This window comes from Antedon mediterranea, chromosome 6, assembly GCF_964355755.1.
Source record: "Antedon mediterranea chromosome 6, ecAntMedi1.1, whole genome shotgun sequence".
NCBI classification, from domain to species: Eukaryota; Metazoa; Echinodermata; class Crinoidea; order Comatulida; family Antedonidae; genus Antedon; species Antedon mediterranea.
In genome coordinates this window covers 30043176-30063686 of record NC_092675.1, presented here as the reverse complement: position 1 = coordinate 30063686, position 20511 = coordinate 30043176, and the positions used below count along the sequence as shown (strand labels likewise).

At 33.1% G+C, this 20511-nt stretch overlaps 2 protein-coding genes across 2 annotated transcripts; both read right to left on the bottom strand.

Annotated features, from left to right (window-relative positions):
* LOC140052570 (uncharacterized) lies at positions 1–5975 on the bottom strand. Its single transcript, XM_072098180.1, has 4 exons — positions 5882–5975; positions 5096–5502; positions 4569–4706; positions 1–4461 (listed from the first exon to the last, which is right to left on the bottom strand). Exons 1-4 carry the CDS (start codon positions 5973–5975, stop codon positions 1–3), a joined length of 5100 nt encoding a protein of 1699 aa, XP_071954281.1.
* Positions 5976–11597: 5622 nt separating this feature from the next.
* Positions 11598–20162, bottom strand: LOC140052172 (uncharacterized). Its single transcript, XM_072097608.1, has 15 exons — positions 20042–20162; positions 19540–19674; positions 19292–19432; positions 18957–19017; positions 18540–18705; positions 17948–18145; positions 17492–17759; positions 17072–17265; positions 16542–16707; positions 16051–16202; positions 15286–15481; positions 14671–15164; positions 14032–14180; positions 13340–13544; positions 11598–12933 (listed from the first exon to the last, which is right to left on the bottom strand). The coding sequence occupies exons 2-15, from the start codon at positions 19661–19663 to the stop codon at positions 12682–12684; spliced, it is 2766 nt and encodes a 921-aa protein (XP_071953709.1). The 5' UTR covers positions 19664–19674; positions 20042–20162; the 3' UTR covers positions 11598–12681.
* Between the last annotated feature and the right edge of the window lie 349 nt (positions 20163–20511).

Here is a 20511-nt window from a genome sequence, read left to right as displayed (position 1 = left end):
TCATTCAAGTAGATTATTCCACCAATAACTTCTTCTGGAGTCTGTTACCCTTTCTCTCGGACTGTCGTCTGCTGCCCGATTAATGTTTCGATTATTCTCAACATATTCTGGATACATAGGCCTAACGTTGTTAGCACTTGACCGTCTTCCATGTGGCGAGCGATAGGCCATATACGGAGTACTATCCAAAGTGTCATATCTTTCTGAATTTCTTCTAGGTGGCACATCTCTGCACCTCTTGACCGGAGGAGAGTTTGATATAGAAGTTGTACTTCTTGTGCGTTTTCGATTGATGTTATATTTTGAAAACGTCTCCATAATCAACCTGCTTTTTTCAAAATCAGACTCGTTATGGCCACTATTTATGTTAGAAGAATGGGTAGTGCAATTGTATTTACTTAATTGTCGGCAACCTACTATCTTGATATCATTTGAATGTTTGTCTCCATTACTAAGTAGAAAACGACGAGCAACACTGGAAGTATTATTTGACTCCTGAAAAATGTTATCTGACATGGTGTTATCTGCTCTATTGGTTTCATTAGAACTAATTGTCTGCTTAGTACGATTAGTACCTTTATGATCTCTTGATACAAAGGTTTTCTTTAACTTGTCATAAGCATGTTCTTCAAAAATAGCAGTACTATTCTTCAGCTTAACTCCCTTGGCAGGGGTTGTAATTAAATCTTGTGAACTACATTTGTCAGGGTTGCTAGTTGTTATTGTCAAAGATGAAGGAACTCTATTGTCCAGATCAATATCCTCAAGTCTTGAAAGGTTCACTGTACATTTTCCAATTGTTTTTGCCAAAGATGAAGGAAGAAGAGAGGGTTTTTTATCATTAACTCCATTGTCCACATCAATTTCTGGAAGTCTTGAAATGTTCTTTGCACATTTTCTAGTTGTTTTTGCCAAAGATGAAGGAAGAAGAGAGTGTTCTTTATCATTAACTCCATTGTCCACATCAATTTCTTTAGGTCTTGAGATGTTCTTTGCACATTTTCTAGTTGTTATTTCCAAAGATGAAGGAAGAAGAGAGGGTTCTTTATCATTAACTCCATTGTCCACATCAATTTCTTTAAGTCTTGAAATGTTCTTTGCACATTTTCTAGTTGTTTTTGCCAAAGATGAAGGAAGGAGAGAGGGTTCTTTATCATTACCTCCATTTTCCAGATTAATCTCTTTAAGTTTTAGAAGGTTCACTGCACATTTCATTCGCAAAGCCCTGTTTACCATCACAGTTTCCAATGCATCTTCGATATTGTTCACATCTTTTGGAGGTTTTTCTTCATTCTCTATAACATTTGAAAAACATGCCCTATCAATGTCAGACTTATTGGCTGCAATAGTTGAAAGAACATCCATATTTTTGGTTTGCAGAGGAACATCTGCCATCTTCAATTTAATCATACACTCAGTTTCTAATTGGTCTTCAATGTCAAACTCATTGGCTGCCACATTTGAAAGAACATGGTCTTCAATAACAGACTCATTGGCTGCAACATTTGAAATAACATCCATATTTTTGGTTTGTAAAGGAACTTCTGCCATCTTCAATTTAATCATGGCCTCAGTTCCTGAATGGTCTTCAATACCATTCTCATTGGCTGCCACAGTTGAAAGAACATGGTCTTCAATATCAGACTCATTGGCTGCAACATTTGAAAGAACATCCATATTTTTGGTTTGTATAGGAACTTCTCCCATCTTTAATTTGATCAAGACCTCAGACTCTAAATGGTCTTCAATGTCAGACTCATTGGCTGCAACATTTGAAAGAACATTGTCTTCAATAGCAGACTCATTGGCTGAAACATTTGAAAGAACAGCCATATTTTTGGTTTGTAAAGGAACTTCTGTCATCTTCAATTTGATCATGGCCTCGGATTCTAAATGGTCTTCAATATCAGATTTGTTGGCTTCAACTGAAAGACCTGCATCTACATGTTTGGTTTGATAAGGCTTTTTTCCCATCTTTATGGCCTCAGTTCCTGAATGGTCTTTAATACAATTCTCATTAGCTGCAACAGTTGAAAGAATATGGTTTTCATTATCAGACTCATTGGCTGCAACATTTAAAAGAACATCCATATTTTGGGTTTGTAAAGGAACTTCTGCCTTCTTCAATTTGATCATTGCCTCAGATTCTAAATTGTCTTCAATGTCAGAAAGAACATAGTCTTCAATAACAGACTTATTGGCTGCAACATTTGAAAGAATAGCCATATTTTTGGTTTGTAAAGGAAATTCTGCCATCTTCAATTTGATCATGGCCTCAGACTCTAAATGGTCTTCAATGTCAGACTCGTTGGTTGCAACATTTGAAAGAACATCCATATTTTTGGTTTGTAAAGGAACTTCTGCCATCTTCAATTTGATCATGGCCTCAGACTCTAAATGGTCGTCAATGTCAGACTCGTTGGCTGCAACATTTGAAAGAACAGCCATATTTTTGGTTTGTAAAGGAACTTCTGCCATCTTTAATTTGATTAAGGCCTCAGACTCTAAATGGTCTTCAATGTCAGACTCGTTGGCTGCAAATTTTGAAAGAACAGCCATATTTTTGCTTTGTAAAGGAACTTCTGCCATCTTCAATTTGATTATGGCCTCAGACTCGAAATGGTCTTCAATACCAGAGTCACTGGCTGCAACATTAGAAAGAACATCCATATTTTTGGTTTGTAAAGGAACTTCTGCCATCTTCAATTTGATCATACACTCGGCTTCTAATTGGTCTTCATTATCAGAATCGCTGGCTGCAACAGTTGAAAGAACATGTATATTTTTGGTTTGTAAAGGAACTTCTGCCATCTCAGTTTCCATGGCCCCAGTATCTAAATGGTCTTCAATGGGTTGTAAAGGTTTTTCACTAATCTCCATTTTCAAATCATCACTTTCATTGTCATCTGACTCAATGATAATGGTCTGATTGTTCTTCATACCACAATCAGAACAAACATTATAAATATTCAAAGTGATATTCTGTTTACATTCAATTCTTCTACTTGATAAATTTTGAATTATTTTTACAATCTTATCTTCAGAGATGAAAGCATGAGGATGAGGATCAGTGCATGTGGGTTTGGGTTCACTTGATTCCTTCAGATTAATTTCATCTATATTTGTACCAGAACAGGCTTGATCCCCCAGGTAACCTGATACTGCTTCTAAATCTGTATCGTCATCTGCGTTGTCTTCTCTCTTCTGTCTGTTTTGGACCACTGTATTCTTGCTTTTATCAGCATTTAGCCCTACCCTGGATGTTTCAGCCCTCAAATTTCTATTTTCAACTAAATTTTCAACCAATACAATCATATCTTCAGGCATTTTTTCAAATCTATAAAGCAGTAACAAACCATCTATCATATGTCTAAATTCTTTCTGATCAATGTCCTCATTCACCAACTGAATCTTTCTACCAAAATTACCACGATGCAACGATAAGTAGTAAAGAAGCACACGGGCATCTAAGATGCCAAAGTTAAAATGATTCATTCCTTTATCTCGATAACTCACTCCCATCACTTCAATCCACTTGAGAACTCTGATGCAATTGCAAAGTAATTTTTTAGTCATAGTCTGAACTCCCCAGCCATATTTTTTCAGCCATTTTCGTGTGAAGCGAATTAGCACAAATGATTTCTTTATCATTGGAGACAAGCTTTGATTATCACCAGATGTAATGACAGTGATGTCTGAGGAACTGGTGGACAATGGTATCATCGATTGTGATTCCGGCAAGCAATCACTTCTATCAGCATTTTCTTTAATTCTCATCTTTGAGTAATCTTTCTTATTCTCACTAGATAAATGATGTTTGTTGAGGCATGTGGAGGTGTGGTGTTCCAAATACATATTACATGCTTCATTGCTTTCAATTTTTTGGGTTAAATGCGACTTTCTGTGAACATCATCTGTACTATTCTTTGAAAGCAAACTATTTCCTTTTACTGAATTCATATCTTCTTCGTTTGCTGCAATCAATTTCTGCTTTTTTGCTTTAGATAATTGTTTACTGTCATTATCATTGGCATCTTTAATAGTTTGGTTTGTTTTTGCTTTGATTTTAAATCTGTCACAACTGGATGAAGAGTTTGTCTGTAATTTGTTTTTCATTTTCCAAGAACTTGATTCTACAGCCATCTTTTTTTTTGCTAATTTCTCTTTTAATCTAAACACTATTGCATCCTGCTCTGATTGAAAAATGCCTACTTTATGTGATTTATTTTCACAAGGTTTACTCAATTTTGTGTTATCAGTAATCACTTCGTCATTCATATATCTGGACATCAGATCATCTGAAGACCAATGCATAGACTCTTGTTCAACATCTGAAATGCATGGCAATAATTGGTGCTTCTGCGAATGTATTAGTTTGGAGAAAGTAACAACCGCATAAGGATAACAATGTCTGGGACGCTTAACCGGTAGGCATTCCTCGTCGTATTCATAGATAAAAATCTAAGGAGGATAGAAAAACAATAGATAAAATACGATTAATGCAGAATAATATTCTAAAAATTTTACATTTAATAATACAGTAATAAACGGATGCTTTCTGTACTCACCTGTGTGGTATTAATTAACTGGCCAAGTGATGCTGTAGTTTTTGGAAAATCGCGGCTTACATGGCATTCAAAGTTAGGCGTGGGTTCAACATCACTATCAATACTTGGAGAAATGAGTTTTGCTCTGCCACGTATCACCTAAAGCAATTATTAGAAATGTTGATCAATCAGGTTAAAAATGGAGAGGTTAACAAGTCAGCACCTTGCAATGTTTTATTTTCTATGTGCTAGTACTGTATGAGTTATTGTTAACAATTCCATTCAATCCTGGCAAAACATTTTTTTAACTTACATAGTAAGTTATTTTTTTTCTTAAAATTCCAATGCTGTTGTAACTCATTGATGTTATAGTATTATATGTAATGTTTACACAATGGAAATCAAGAAATAATGTAAAACAAAATGGACTAAACTGGGTCTACTAAAAAAGTTTTTAAAAAACTTTAGAAAACTTTAGACAGGTATATTGCCGTACCACAAAAATGCACCAATAATGTATCCTACTGTCAAAGTAAAATTCTTATTACCTTGTATACAATAAGGTGTAATGTTCTAGGGATTTTGGAAACTGATCGTAGAACAACATCAGCATTCTGCCACAAATGAACACCACATGTTTGTTTTCCCAAGGTCGCATAGGTCAATTTTTCATGGCCGCTATTAATTCCATCCCGACACACTTCTTTGACTTTTTCTTCGCAGTCGACAATTGCAAAGGCAAACCGTTCGCCCACATTAACGCAGTTTAGATCAGATCTCACTTCTTGTCTTTTCTGTTGGAAAGTTTTCTCAAACTTCTTATTCACAACTTGTTCAATAGAGTTGATATGGCAATCTTTTTCGAATTTGTAATTTGAATCCAAAAATGAACTTTGAATTGTCTGTAGAGTTTCTTTATAGTTCCTGGAAGTCGGTGGAACATCAGATCTGCAACCTGAAAAATCAATACCTTAAAATTAGTGTTTAGAAGAGTCCTAAATTTTTACAGCCTCCTTAAGAAAAAACATAAGCAAGTTTAATTTTTACCCCTCTGCCATTCTTTACAACTGTTATAACACATTCCACAAATATCGTTGTTTCTTAAAGCACATAACAGAACTATTATCGATTGTATTGCATTGTTTTGTTACTCATTGTATTTAAATTGCCATTTGCTAAAGATGAAACAGCATTCTTCACACCACCTTCTCCAACTAAATCTTGATTTTTTACTTCACCATAGAGAACCGTCTTCTGTAATTTTAATCAAATTTCACATCAACATTTACTCCATTCCTAATCTGCTCTATTAATTAACATAGCAATTGCTTTACCTGGTGATCTTTTAACCTTTGGAATAGAAAATGTCATCAGTGGTCCTGCCATGGCGATTTTTCCATTCTGTGTGTTAACATGTTTTACAATCATTACTGTTAGTGTTACATAGAAAGTGTAGAAAACAATAAAAGGCTGAAAAATTACTTTTACTTTTTACGGAAAATGATAGTTGAAACAGGTACTTATTTACATTATCTTAATGTTTTTCTATTTTTAGACAAATAAATGCAGGATTTTTAACATTTTGTGTTGTCTGTTGGTTTGAAAATGTGCAAGATTTTCATAAAACCTATCATGTTTTATGCTTAAATTGAAAATGTTCCAATGGGTTGTTTTTAATAAAAATTGAGCATAATAATAGAACAATAGTTAGTTAGTGAACAAAGGTGCAAAGTTTCATTGAAATACAACAACAATTAGTATACCCCTTTAACAAGGCGCAAACATAAAAACGCCCTGTTTTTTTGTTTTTACTTGTGATTTATCTGTTAAAAACACTCAAAAAACTGATTGTAATTTAACAACCAAAACTTTAGACTGTGACATCTCTCTCTGGAAGTAAATAGTATCAAGAGATTTTTTTTCAGTATTTTAAATCTTGAATTATGTAGTTTTAGTATTTGTGAACATCTTAATTTTGAAAATTCCAACTTATGTCTGATTCGCTTTAGTGTGCCACAAATCCTTGCTGATTATAATAATATAATTGAAGTATAATGAATGTATTGGCACTGCACTTTTTTTTTATCAGTGGCACTTTAACTTGAGAAGGTGCATGCATCCAAGCATGGAGAATAAGTTTATTTCTTTATTTAAGTTACTTATTTCTTCATGGTCCAGGGAAACCAAAAAAAAGGAGAGAAAATACAACAATGGGAATACATTCCTACTTAGAAAACAAAATACTACTTAAATCAACTTTAGGCCTACACCAAGTTACAACCATAGATTATAGTACAAAAAAATTAAATAATAATTAATTAATAAAATAGATTTCAAAAAAACCAACTTACCAAATGACTACTCTGGTAAAATATTATAATGAAATCCCTCACTCAAATAAATAGGCAACATATCACAAACACTTACAAATAGGCCCTACTACAGTAGTATTTGTATTGCATCAAAATTGGTTGTTGTAGTGGTCTGTAGACTGATGATGTACTCCTCCTACCTACAGCAGTATCATGAGCACAAGGCAGACGTGGCCTTCCCACCAACTGCTATGATGAGCTGACTAATTAAGAAGGTATGATCAGGGAGTTGTTTACAACTCCCTCCCTGGTATGATAACGGATTTACGGTCGAAGCGGCCTCCCGCCAACCAAAGCGGCCGCTAGTTCAATAACGGTAATTTGTATGGAACGCCGTGTGCGCTTTGATTGTCATTCTTTTGTAATTTTTGATTGTCATTGTTTCGATCGACAGGTTTTCTTTTCCTCGGACGTAAATAACAACCTACATTATTAATATTATGTAATATATTCTCTTTTTTTACAGATTGAATGTGATACGTTCTTTTAAACGAAATGGCAAATCGATGATACTTAATTTAACTGTTCTAAATAATGATATATATGTTTAATAAAGTCAATAAAAAACATTGTGGTGTTTTTATTGTATAATAATATATAATAAGCCAACTATTAAGAATAATATATATATATTTTTTCTATAAAGTATATCAAAATTAATTGACAATAAGCTAAATTGGATAAATAATGTAAATAAAGCCACATGCAAAGCCAACCAAAGGATGTTTATTTTAAGAAAAATGAAGTAGGCCTACCTACAAATTGACAAAACTATACTTAAATTGTTTTATAACTCTGTAATTCTCAGTGTAATACTTTTTTGTAATGTTTGTTTTTATGGGAATACAATGCAAAAAGATAAAATTAAACTTAATCGAATAGGAAATAGAGCAATTAGACTAGTAGGAGAGCACTTACCTGATGTTGAATCCTTGTATAAAGAAAATGTGTTAAAAAAAGTAAAAAGTATCATTGATGATGAAACACATCCTCTTCACAAACAATTTGCTCTCATGAATTCTGGCATAAGACTACGTGCACTTAATACCAAAACAAAACGGTTTAGGTGCTCGTTTGTACCTAATGCTATACACTTATATAACTCCAGAGTACAAAGGTAAAATGTAACCGATAATTTTTATCTAATTTTAACAATTTTTAGCCTCTTAACTTTTTGTGTGTGTTTTTGTAAATTGTATTTTATATTTTTGTATTTTGCCAGTTTTCAAATCACATTTCTGTTTTTTAAATGGACAATAAAGTATATATGACTATGACTATGACTATGAAAATATATATATTTGTTATTGTAAAGTAACTACTGTAAGTAGTACGTGTTCGCAAACATAATTTAATTACAATAACATGATGACCTCAATTTATTTATTTAATATCCTAAATTATTTTATACCTTCAGATATATAAATATTGATGCGTTTTAAATAATAAAATAAGATGCAAGCAGGCCCGTTATATGCAGCATTTATAATGGGGGGGGGGGGGTGCGAGCGAAGCGAGCAACAATGGCTGGGGGACAAGTACTGTAAGTGTCTCTCTGTACGGTACGGTAATTAATTACGCGAATTTCTGCTAATAACTCGACTGGCGGCCGGCCAGGAATAGTGCTGTAGAAGGTCGCGTTTTCGTCTTCAGGCGTTGCTTTATTGAAAACACAAACAATGTATTACAATGGAATAACACTTAAATGTATAACACACCCTATTACTATTCAATAAAAACAAGATTCGATAGTACAGTGTAAACGAGATATAAAAATTCGGCAATAGGCCTACCGTACGTAACTTTATTATTGCAATACTGTATAAAGATTCGATGTAAATGAGATATAAAGATTCGGCAATACCGTACGTAAATTATTATTGCAATACTGTATAAAGATTCGATGTAAATGAGATATAAAGATTCGGCAATACCGTACGTAAATTATTATTGCAATACTGTATAAAGATTCGATGTAGCCTAAATGAGATATAAAGATTCGACAATACCGTACGTAAATTATTATTGCAATACTGTATAAAGATTCGATGTAAATGAGATATAAAAATTCGGCAATACTGTACGTAAATTATTAATGCAATACTGTATAAAGATTCGATGTATGTAAATGAGATATAAAGATTCGGCAATACCGTACGTAAATTATTATTGCAATACTGTAAAAAGATTCTATGAGATATAAGGATTCAGCAATACCGTACGTAAATTATTAATGCAATACTGTATTAAGGATTCGATAATATGTAAATGAGATATAAATATTCGGCAATACCGTACGTAAATTATTATTGCAATACTGTAAAAAGATTCGATAGTATGTAAATGAGATATAAAGATTCGGCAATACCGTACGTAAATTATTATTGCAATACTGTATGAAGATTCGATAGATGTAAATGATATAAATATTCGGCAATACCGTACGTAAATTATTAATGCAATACTGTATAAAGATTCGATTGGAGAGTGCTCAAGAAACGTCGGGTCAAGAGATATAAGTAAACAAATAAATAGTACGTAAATGATGAGACATAAAGGTTCAATAGTATGGATGTAGATTATGATGCAATCGTAAATTATTAATGATTCGATAGTAGGCCTATATGTAAATATATTTAGTTAGTTAATATTAAAATACAAATAAAAAATATACATTGATTTATCGGCAGGCAAGCTTAATTATTATAGAAATATAAAGATTCGATAGTACATGATTTGGCTTATATTTATTGGTTTGACCATTTGACCATACATACAGCAGCTGTAACTCAACTCGCCATAGGCCATGGCGTTGACAACGACAATCAAAGATTAAAGCGCACGTGGCGTTCAATACAAATGACGATATTAAACTGGCGGCCGCCAACTAAAGCGGCCGCTTCGACCATGATTGACGAGCCTTTATCCAGGGAGATGTGTACCCTGCTTTATCTCTGTGGTAACATACCAACGTTGGAACAAAACCTCTGTCCAAATCTCCAGTAATCCTAGCAATAGCAGCCTTAAACAATACGACTTACCGTTCCCGCCAAAGTCATCATTTGATATTATTCATTAATTAATGATGACTTTGGCGGGAACGGTAAGTCGTATTGTTTAAGGCTGCTATTGCTAGGATTACTGGAGATTTGGACAAAGAGGTTTTGTTCCAACGTTGGTATGTTACCACAGAGATAAAGCAGGGTACACATCTCCCTGGATAAAGGCTCGTCAATCATGGTCGAAGCGGACGCTTTAGTTGGCGGCCGCCAGTTTAATATCGTCATTTAAATTAAAATTCATCGCTTTCTCCGATCGATCCTACACCGTTGTATTGTCGTTTTATTATTATTTTGGTTGCCTGCTTTTTTGGCCGCCGTTCGCAAACAAAACAGAACTATTCTTTGACATAGAGGGAGATACTGTATTTTTATCAATTCTGTTTACAGTCATCGAATAATTCTCTACAGCTGAATTAACCTAATCTATGCTTTCCTGTTTATATTGATGTCCCTAAGTTGGGTTCCTATTGTTCCTTATTTATTTTTTTTTGCTGGTAGACACTGTGTATCAAGAGTGTGTATATATTAACATAGATTCTAAGTAGGCCTACTGTATATCCCTTTGTTCATACACTAATTGATATGCTAATTTAGTGTCCAAGGTTATGTATGTGGGTTGCATTTAATTGGTATTAGTATTACAGTTTATTTTGAACTTGGTTTTATCGAACTTCCGTTTTATCAGAATATTATAATCCTTTTAATCTAGTCTACCTTTATTTTTTATACTCATATTTTTTTATATTGTATGTTTAATTGTTTTAAGGATGCACCATTATTATGTGTGCCGCTGTTCAAAAAGCGTTTTCCGAATAAATTATTAGCCTATCCTAGGCCTATATACCGAAATTGAATTTGATCAATTAGGCTTCACTTCACTAATTCACTTATAAAATAACCATGGTTAAAATTCAATTAAAAAAACCCATTATTGAATGGAAGCCAATCTTCGATTTTGGTCAAAGTGGATAACTCATTATGTTACATTAAAATGGCATGTAAATAGGCCCTAGGCATAGGCCGTTAAACTTAAGAATTACTCTGGTGGACGCGCCTCTCGTATCTAGAAGCGTAGCCTAGGCCTATACGTGCCATTATTTCCAAAGTGTTTAGTTTTCCAAGTAAATTATTATTTAATTAAAGACTAGATTCACGTAGGCTTAGCCTAGGCCTATCCTTCTTTTCTTTGGAACGAAAAGTATCAAATGACCGGGACAATAACAATAATATCTTGAACACATTTTTCTTTCACAAAAAATTAATAATTTCTATACAGTTTTAGGCCCTTATACAAATTAATTATAAGCCTAGACTAGGTCTACCTACCGTGCACTTTAAACTGAATCTCTTGTGGCAAGCCGGATAATTATAATTTTTTTGTTGCTTTATTCACACAAAACATTTAGTTTTATACAGAAGAATCACCAAACACATGTAAACAAAATGGGCCAATAAGTGTTGGGAATACCGTTACTTCTTCGCAACGTACAAAGGCCGGCGCGCACACACTGTAGCTATCGGCGGCGCGGCTGCTGAGCCAACCGCTGGCGCGCACGAATAACACTTTGCTCCGCACATTGATTTGATTTATTGAATCTAAAAAATACATACTATTTATTTTTTATGGATACTAATAAATAAAAATATACCTAGCGTTTCTGTAGCAAAAATTAACCGATAGTTTCTGTGGTTTAACCATAGAGATATTATAGTGAACAATATCTCTATGGTTTAACCAAGTTAATTATGGCCTTGGTTAACCATGGAGGTATGTTTAACTGATTCCGCTTAATTACATCAATAATTAACTCATTCAAATCAGATACTTTTTAACCTTTGTCTTTAGATGAAACCAAGATTATAATCATCATCTTCATCATCAGAGATCATATATCAGAGATCATATATATATAATCATCATCTTCATCATCAGAGATCATATATCATCATCATCAGAGATCATATAATTTTTATCAGGATTATAATTGATTTTATAAATGCTTTTTATGTTCTTCATTATATTCTGAATTATCCTACGGCAGCTAATTTGCAGAGTTCCTGGCCTGCTGTTGGCATCACTTCTACCTCGTCTCTAGTTGTATAAAAATACCTCATTTAAGTATTATTATGTGAACATATTTTTTCCTAAATATTTGACTGAATATAATTATAATACCTGTCTAAGATGCATTTAATTACAATAAAATAAAAACAATACATTGTTATTGGTGGAAAGCATTTTGCATTTTGATTAATGTTTAATAATCGTTCATTAATGGAAGAAAGACAAAGAAGAAAGACAGTAGTATTTAAAGCGCCCTCTACACATTAGAAATAAACTAGCTACTCACAGCGTGTTACATTAATTTGTTCATTCTTTCAAAATCAAATATATTTTGTATAAAAAATAAAATATTTTGTATAATCATCTTCATTTTATCGATTCTGTTTCTTGAATTGTTTCTTGCTCTCAAATTGATGGAAACATGTTTGCAGAAGTTATAACACTATCTTCCATATTCATCTAGTGATTACAGTTCTAAACTAACTTTTTAAATATTATACTTATCAATTAATGAAATCTTTTTATTTACACAGCGCCTGAAAATAAAACATTACCACTCAATGTACATACACATGAAAGCCATTCAAATTTATTGTTTGACAACTTAGTTATTCCTTCAATGTGAAAAAAGTCAATTACGGTTTCCCAACTTCAAATTTGGCTAACTGGTAAATCATATTGCAGAAGGCGATATAATCAACATCATGTTTCCCGCCAACTTTTACGTTAAATTTCTCGCACAAGCTGCATAATTCGCTGTTGTTCACTAAGGATCCTAAGTCAAGTTCACTGAGTACACGAATAAGTTGAGATCCTGAAACTGTGCCATTGTGAACGCGGTCATAGTCTTCAAACAATGGAAATAGTTGAATACGCCGTTGTCGAACCTTAAAGATAAACAAATATACACATGCTATTAAAACATAAACAAATCAACTCATTTTCAACAATACAGTGTACTAGTACTACACTCGCAATAGTTGGCCAAATATAATTTTTAAAAATAGAAACATCTTTTAGCAGAGAATTGTTGACTTCTTCTAAAACACATTAAGAAGAGGGATTTATCAATTTCCTTTAATAAATACATTAAAATTACAAAAGAAAAGTTCTGTTATTATACAAAAATATCAAAGAATACCACCATTAACTACATAACTATAAAAACATATTAAATAAAAAGATAAATATGGATATTTAACATCATTGGAGATTAACTTAATTAAACTAATTGGTTATTTCTATCCATCTAAACACAACATTTATTCCATTTAGAAGTGCTCATCATCTCACCTTTTCTGCCAATCTCCTCATAGTTCGCATCAACATTGCTTCAGCTTCGGGTGACAAGATGTTTTGGTCTACTTCCACCGGTGGGATGAACTGTGTTGGTGTCACTTCTGGTGCTTTTTCAAGATTCTTCAATGTGAATATACTTTCAATCTCATCGGAGAACAAAAGGTACTGTACACAATCAGGATTCGTTGGACACTCATATCTAGAAATAGAAAAAAAAAAGATTGTAAAAATTCACCTTTACAATATGTATTACTCATAACTATCATATTCCATGTTAAAAGTTGATAACTTAAAAGAAAAATAGTTGTGTAAGGACAAGTGAAATATTATTTTTTTTAACCAAGTGATTTTTACAAGAAGATGTACCAGAAACAAGGACATATTTTAGAAATTTTACAAAATAATGACAGAATCAGTTTTGTTATTATTAAATTTAATTTGTAGGGCAAATTCCCAATATTCATTCATTCAACTTTTTCAGACAACCTGAAACATATACATACAATAAAAAAAAAAGAAATACAAAGCATTATGTGACAACCATCATGGAGAGAGGACCAAGAATTATTTGTTGTCATATAGTGAATCTCTCCACTGTTGGAATCAAACAATAAATATTCATATATACCAGTTTAACATTTTGTTAAATATGGAACCATGAGAATATTTATTTTCAATATACTTACACAGTTGCTAGGACATCAACTTCAGTGGGCAGCAGTCCAAGGTTGGCTAGATCTAAAGCACGTTGAAACAAAGTCTTGAGCATTCTGCCTGTTCTTAGCTTGTCATAATCTCGCATGAATTCAAGAACTCGTATACGTTGTTTACTAACCTGCACAAGTACAAAGATAGAAACCTTTCATTGAAACATAAGACAAAGGATATTTGATATTTTTGATAAATTTGTGATACGCAACTTAATTAACATTCTTGTTCTGGTACGGTATACAGATTCCTTTTATTATCAAATATAATGGAATTTACAGTGCTCATATCTTCGCTTGTCTTAAATAAATATAATGGAAAAAAAAGAACCATCTAACAAATATTATTAGGATTTTTTTGAACAACCATGATTATATCATGGAACTATAAAACTAGTAAAACCTCCATGATTATATGAAGTCAATTTTTAGAAAATCATTTCTTAATATTTATTGGTTTTGTAAATTTTTAATAATCTACCTTGGTCTTGTAACTAAAAAAATTAAAATTCTTGGTGTGGTATGGTTATACAGAATTTCTTTGAATAACCATGATTATATAATTAAATTATAAAATCAATTCTTATTTATTGGTTAAGTAAATTGTTAATAGTTTACCTTGGTCTTAATTTTAGTCATAATGCTTTCGAAGTCCGTCAAAGGATTTTGCTCGAGTGAACTTGTATTGGAATTGACCTTGCGAAGTACCTCTAATCTTTCTGTGTATTTCAGCTCAGGCTTTTGGGAAGGCTGTAAGTCCTCAAGGAATCTGACATAATTAAATCCCATGTTGTTGGAATATTTGCTCTCCAAGGCAGACATTTCAAACTCGGAAGCCGTCAGACCAAGATACGTCAAACACTGGCGGAACTGAGAGTTGGTAACGATTCCAAGGTTGTGAGGGTCAAAGTCTTGGAAGCACGGTTTTGTGAGAACTCTACGTTGATTGGCTCGTTGTTGCATCCTTTCCATTGCTTCATCAACAAGTTTTACTTGTCCGAGATCAGCTGTTGACCAATCCATTGTTCCAGGCTTCTTCATGAGGTAAACTGAATGTGGAGGAACATGGCTTGTTGGCGTTTTCTCCAAATTTGGAAGAACTTGAGTAAAAGCTGTAAACAAAAATATGTACTTCTAAGAACAAAATTTAATGGCTCAAATCACCTCAGCCGATCTGATTTCACATTTTTTCTGAGGATTGAACATTTTTAAATGATTTAAAAGTCTTCTTACCAGTTTCAATATCTTTTTCAAACAACTTCCAGAGGACCTGGTCGGTCTTTTTGGGGTTAGCATAGTGATCACAGAGAGCTTTACATTCAGGTTTTGTGATATCTTCCATTCCTAGTGAAGTCAAACCCATGATGAACTGGCTACGAGGGATTGAATGTCCACGCAGTGAATCAAAATCTTGAAAGTATTCACAAACCTTCAAACAAAACAAAAAATATTAAGTTGATCACCTTGCTCTTACATATTATTATAACTTGATCAATACATTTTGATCATCACCACATACAGTACACCATCAATTGTCTAAAACTGGCAAAAAAAGCAGACTATCTAAATATAAAAAATATGGAAAATTTGAACATAGCTATCTTTCCCACATTAAATTAAATTGCCTGAAAGGAGTAATGAAGTTTTACTATGTTCAGTATTCCAATTTTAGTAAAGAATACATCCACATTATCATCACAACATTATCATCACAACATTATTATCACCACATCATCACCATATCATCACCATATCATCATCACATCATCACCACATCATCACCACATCATCACCACATCATCACCACATCATCACCATATCATCACCACATCATCACCACATCATCACCATATCATCACCACATCATCATCACATCATCACCACATCATCACCATATCATCACCACATCATCACCATATCATCACCACATCATCACCATATCATTATCACCAAAATAGTAAAACCGTCATCCACAGAACCCGATGACATTGTTCTCACCCTGATTCTGTTAGTAAGTACAAAATGCCGTATGGATGCTTTGAGATGCTCTATGTCAACATTGCTAGAGTCTACAGGTATGTCAGTGTACAGCACACTCGCATCCTCCACTCTCTGCTTATCACCTGATTCCATTGTGAAACCAATAAATTCTAAACAATAAGAACAAACTAATAGTTACTTCTACCCAATCCGATAAATTCACTGAGGCCCAAATAAGCTCATGGTTATTCTTTCCCTGGGGTCGTGCACATGTTACAAGTTTTTAATATTATGTAGTATTATATATAATATATTATACATCTATAAAAAAAAGTGTTAATTAAGTTTAGCTTAAGTGTTTGTGGAGTTGTAGACAAATGAATCAAAGATAATTCTCAATTTGTATTGTTAACTAATAAAAAATACTTTTCAACAGAACAAGACAAAAAAATACATTTCGGAAACGATAAATAAAGATGATGTTATAAAAGAATTACAAATAAATTTACCATTATCAACACTTTGAACAAATGCAGGATAATTAATATCGCCACTTAATGGAACCTCAAACTTTCTACACAACAGATTCAAGTCTTCCGGTTCAACATTCAATGATAGGAAATGAAGAATACGGCCAAACTGCTGTTTAGTAACATTGCGTGTGTAAGCTTTACTCTGAAAAGAAAGAACATCAATATTAGAAAGTGACATTTAACAAGTGGTAACAACTTTGTGTGATTTATTTATTGATTTTTTGGTAATTTCAGTAAACTCTCTAAAACCAGATTTTCCACAAACTCAATGAATTTGTTTTACTTAATATTCTTTTAGTCAGTAAAGCTCTGTCTACACTATCAAACTAATTTGACAAAAAAAGTGTGATGTGCTCAAATATGGTAGTGATATTCCCAAATATGGTATGATATGACATCATCATGTTCATATATGGGTACATCACATTTTTTGTCACATAAAATTTGATAGTGTAGACAGAGCTTTCAATATTCTTTTAGTCAGTAAGTTTGATCTTAGCACTTACTCTGTCAAAATCTTTAAAGTATGGAATCATCATCAATCGTCGTTGCTTAACATCTTCCGACAAAGCCTTAAGCACCACTTGTATACGTTCTTCTTCTCGTTCAGACAATGGGTTCAAGGTTCGAGAGAGGGCTCCTAGCGGTGGACGAACGACCTCAAATTCCGGTTTCTTTTCAAGATGTGGTTCATTAAATGCTTTGAAATAAATAGTCAGAATTTTAATTAATAACAAAAAGTAAAATTATAGCAAAATATGACATTTTAGGAAAAAAAAAACAACAGCTGTCTGACAAAAATTGTAAAATTTGAAGTGAAATATCTATTTTTGTCTGAAGTGAATAACTTTATTAGAAATAGTTTGATTTCATAAATCCTTAATTTTCACGTTTAGGGGACAGTACATCTTTAAAATAAAACTCACCATTTTCCATTAAATCACAAAAATCCTTGTAACGAACCCTTCCATCATCAGTCTTATAGAAGTTAACAAGATGTTGCACTTCTCCTTTTGTAAGGTGTGCTTCTTTACCAATGCACAACATCAGACCACACGTGAACTGGTTCTCTGTGATCACTCCACTACGCAATTTGTCGTGGTCTTTAAAAAATTCAGTGGTACGTACACCGTTCTTATGCACGGCAACTTGGATTTTGTTAAAGATCTGTTGTGTGGTTCCATCTTGCATCTCCTGAATAATAAAGTTAATGCCTTTCATAAAATACCTTCTCATATAAAATGACAACATAAATGGTCAAATTCAACCAAAAACCCATACGCTGGCAGCCAATTTGACCATTTTTTGCTTTAAATTACAGTTTTTTATATGATAAAAAAATTATCATTTTAGGGGACATCTTTAAGTATTTTCTTTATTACCTCTCTTGGTATGTTATAGGAAGTAGGAGGAGCAGAACCAAACAAGGTGTCTTCAGTTTGATCTTGAACCTTCTCTAAGTCATGATGCAGATTAAGGTAGTTACACATGCTAGGCTTGGCTGGGTCAAGGTATCGTCGTGCCAGTAACCCAAGGCTGCTCTCTTCCAAGCCTGGAGGACGTGGAAAGCTTCTGTAGAACTAAATATAAGAAATAATGTTGATAAAATTATACTACTGTACTTATTTTTTTTAGGAGACACACTCACGTCAGGTCAGGAGGCTTTGATATTGGTATCTTGTAATCCAATACTACCTGCTCCAGGCCCAGAGAGGAGATAGGCACAATTAGAATATATGGCATATGCCTGTGTATCGTATCATGATGAGTACAACTACTAATTCACCTATATGGAAGGACTTTGTGCACTGTATCTCATCTACGATCCTCTAGGTCATGGGAAACTAGAACTCATGAAAAGAATGAGGTAAAATATGTATTTAAACATTACAACCAACCTCCAGAGGGTACATCCCTATTCTGGTTGGGTAACACACTTTGTTAGGTGTCAATAATGCTATCATAAATACTTACTTGACTCTCGGTGACAAGGCCTATGTTGTGCTTATCAAAATCCTCAAAACTGGTACGAATATTAATCCCATGATACTTATAGTACGGAGCCAGAGATTGCAAGACGCGATTTATCTTGTGTTGAAAAGCTGGACTGAGAGGGCGCACTGACCGCGTAGTACCAAGGCTGTAAATAGTAAAATAAGTTGTTTATGTGACATTACATTAATTAAAACATCATATTTGGATTTGATGAAAACTTGAAAATCTCCGATTCCAAGAAGAAACAATTTAGAAAATGTTGACACCTTTATAAATGAATTTCAAGACAATACCGCAACTTTGTCACTATAATATAACATTTTGTTTACATAATCTTTCAGAAAGTGATGAAATAGCAGTTGCAGAATTTATTATTAATTAGTTAAAAGCACTTACTATTCATCAGGCTCAACTGTTTGGTACCTTGGATCAGTAGTCATAGCTTGAGGGTTAAAAACTAAAAGAATTGAATAACAAAAGAAAATTAAATAGATAAAATGCTCATTATAATATACTTATTATATATAAGCAATATTTGGTACCTATATGTCCTTTTATATAATGTTTTCCTTTTTAATGAATTTTAAAATGTTTCTATTTATTTTTGTACATTTTTATCTGTTTGAGAATTTTAACTTTATGAATCTTTTTGTATCTTTATGTTTGAAAGTTGTATAAATAAATAAAACTATTCATGGAAACATAATGGTGATGCAATTAGTTAACAGTACCTTGTTCAATGTTATTTGCAAAGCTATGATAATTTATCATTCCATCATTTTTGTCGTTATACTTGCTGAGTAAGCAATTCTCATCTTCAGGAGCTAAAATGATACCAAAGCTTTGATCCAAACATCTTGTAAATCTTGTTCCTGCAACCAAAAATAAGTCAACATGAATGAAAATTGATGACTGTTAAAGAAAATGGATGATCATATCATAGTAAACTGTTTGCCAAAATGTTACTGCATAAACGTACGTGTTACGTATCCTGATCGTAGCCTATCATAGTCTTTAAAGAACTCAGAAACCCGAACTCTTTTAGACAGGACAGCCGTTCTTATTCGGTCTTCAATTAAACTTGCCTGGTCCTTCATTGGCATGATGCCTTTCTCTGAAAAACAAAGGTGTTGTTAAAACTAAATAAAAATGAGTATAATAATATTAATAGGACTCAGGAGCCTATATTTAAAGAAAACAGGATTTAATTAAATAATTTAATTTATATATTTTAGGGGCCGATATTTTAGTATTATTCATACCAAATGAAATGTAAAATATAAACAAGACTAGGGCCAAGGCCTAGCCGCCTATGGGCCGGCTAGGCGCAAGCCTAATTTATTACTAACATGTGGAAAATCCAACCCGTTTGCTGTTGGTGGGTCCCAACAACAAAACCAGTCTGAAACTGGCCGGAGAGCACATCACTGTACTATGCGCGATATAGGCCTATATAAACGTTACAAAACAAGTATACTCACTTTAACGTGCACCAGATAGACCTACTATATTTAAAGCTAGTTTTCAATGCATACACAGTATTATTAGTAATCTTATTCTTAATCTTATAGGCCTTCAATCTGTTCACAACAACAACACCACACAGCAGCAGCAAAACAAAACTTATTTCACGCTCAGATTGTTATTACGCATCCTAGCAACAATAATGAATTACTCTATTGGTGGCGCTGTCTATAAAATTGGTTTCATCAAGATTTGTATTTTTTTTTTAATGACTTGCATCATGTGCGTGTTTAATTGATTTGTATTCCAAATGAATTAACCTCCATTCAGGAAACCACAGTATTACACTGTCCACTAACTGACACATCAGTGGAATGTGCATTCTTTTAATTTAAAAGTACATCAATGAAACTAGAGTTATGTTGTCTACACTATCAAATTTGACAAAAAAAAAATGTCTGTCCAAATATGGTAGTGATATGACGTC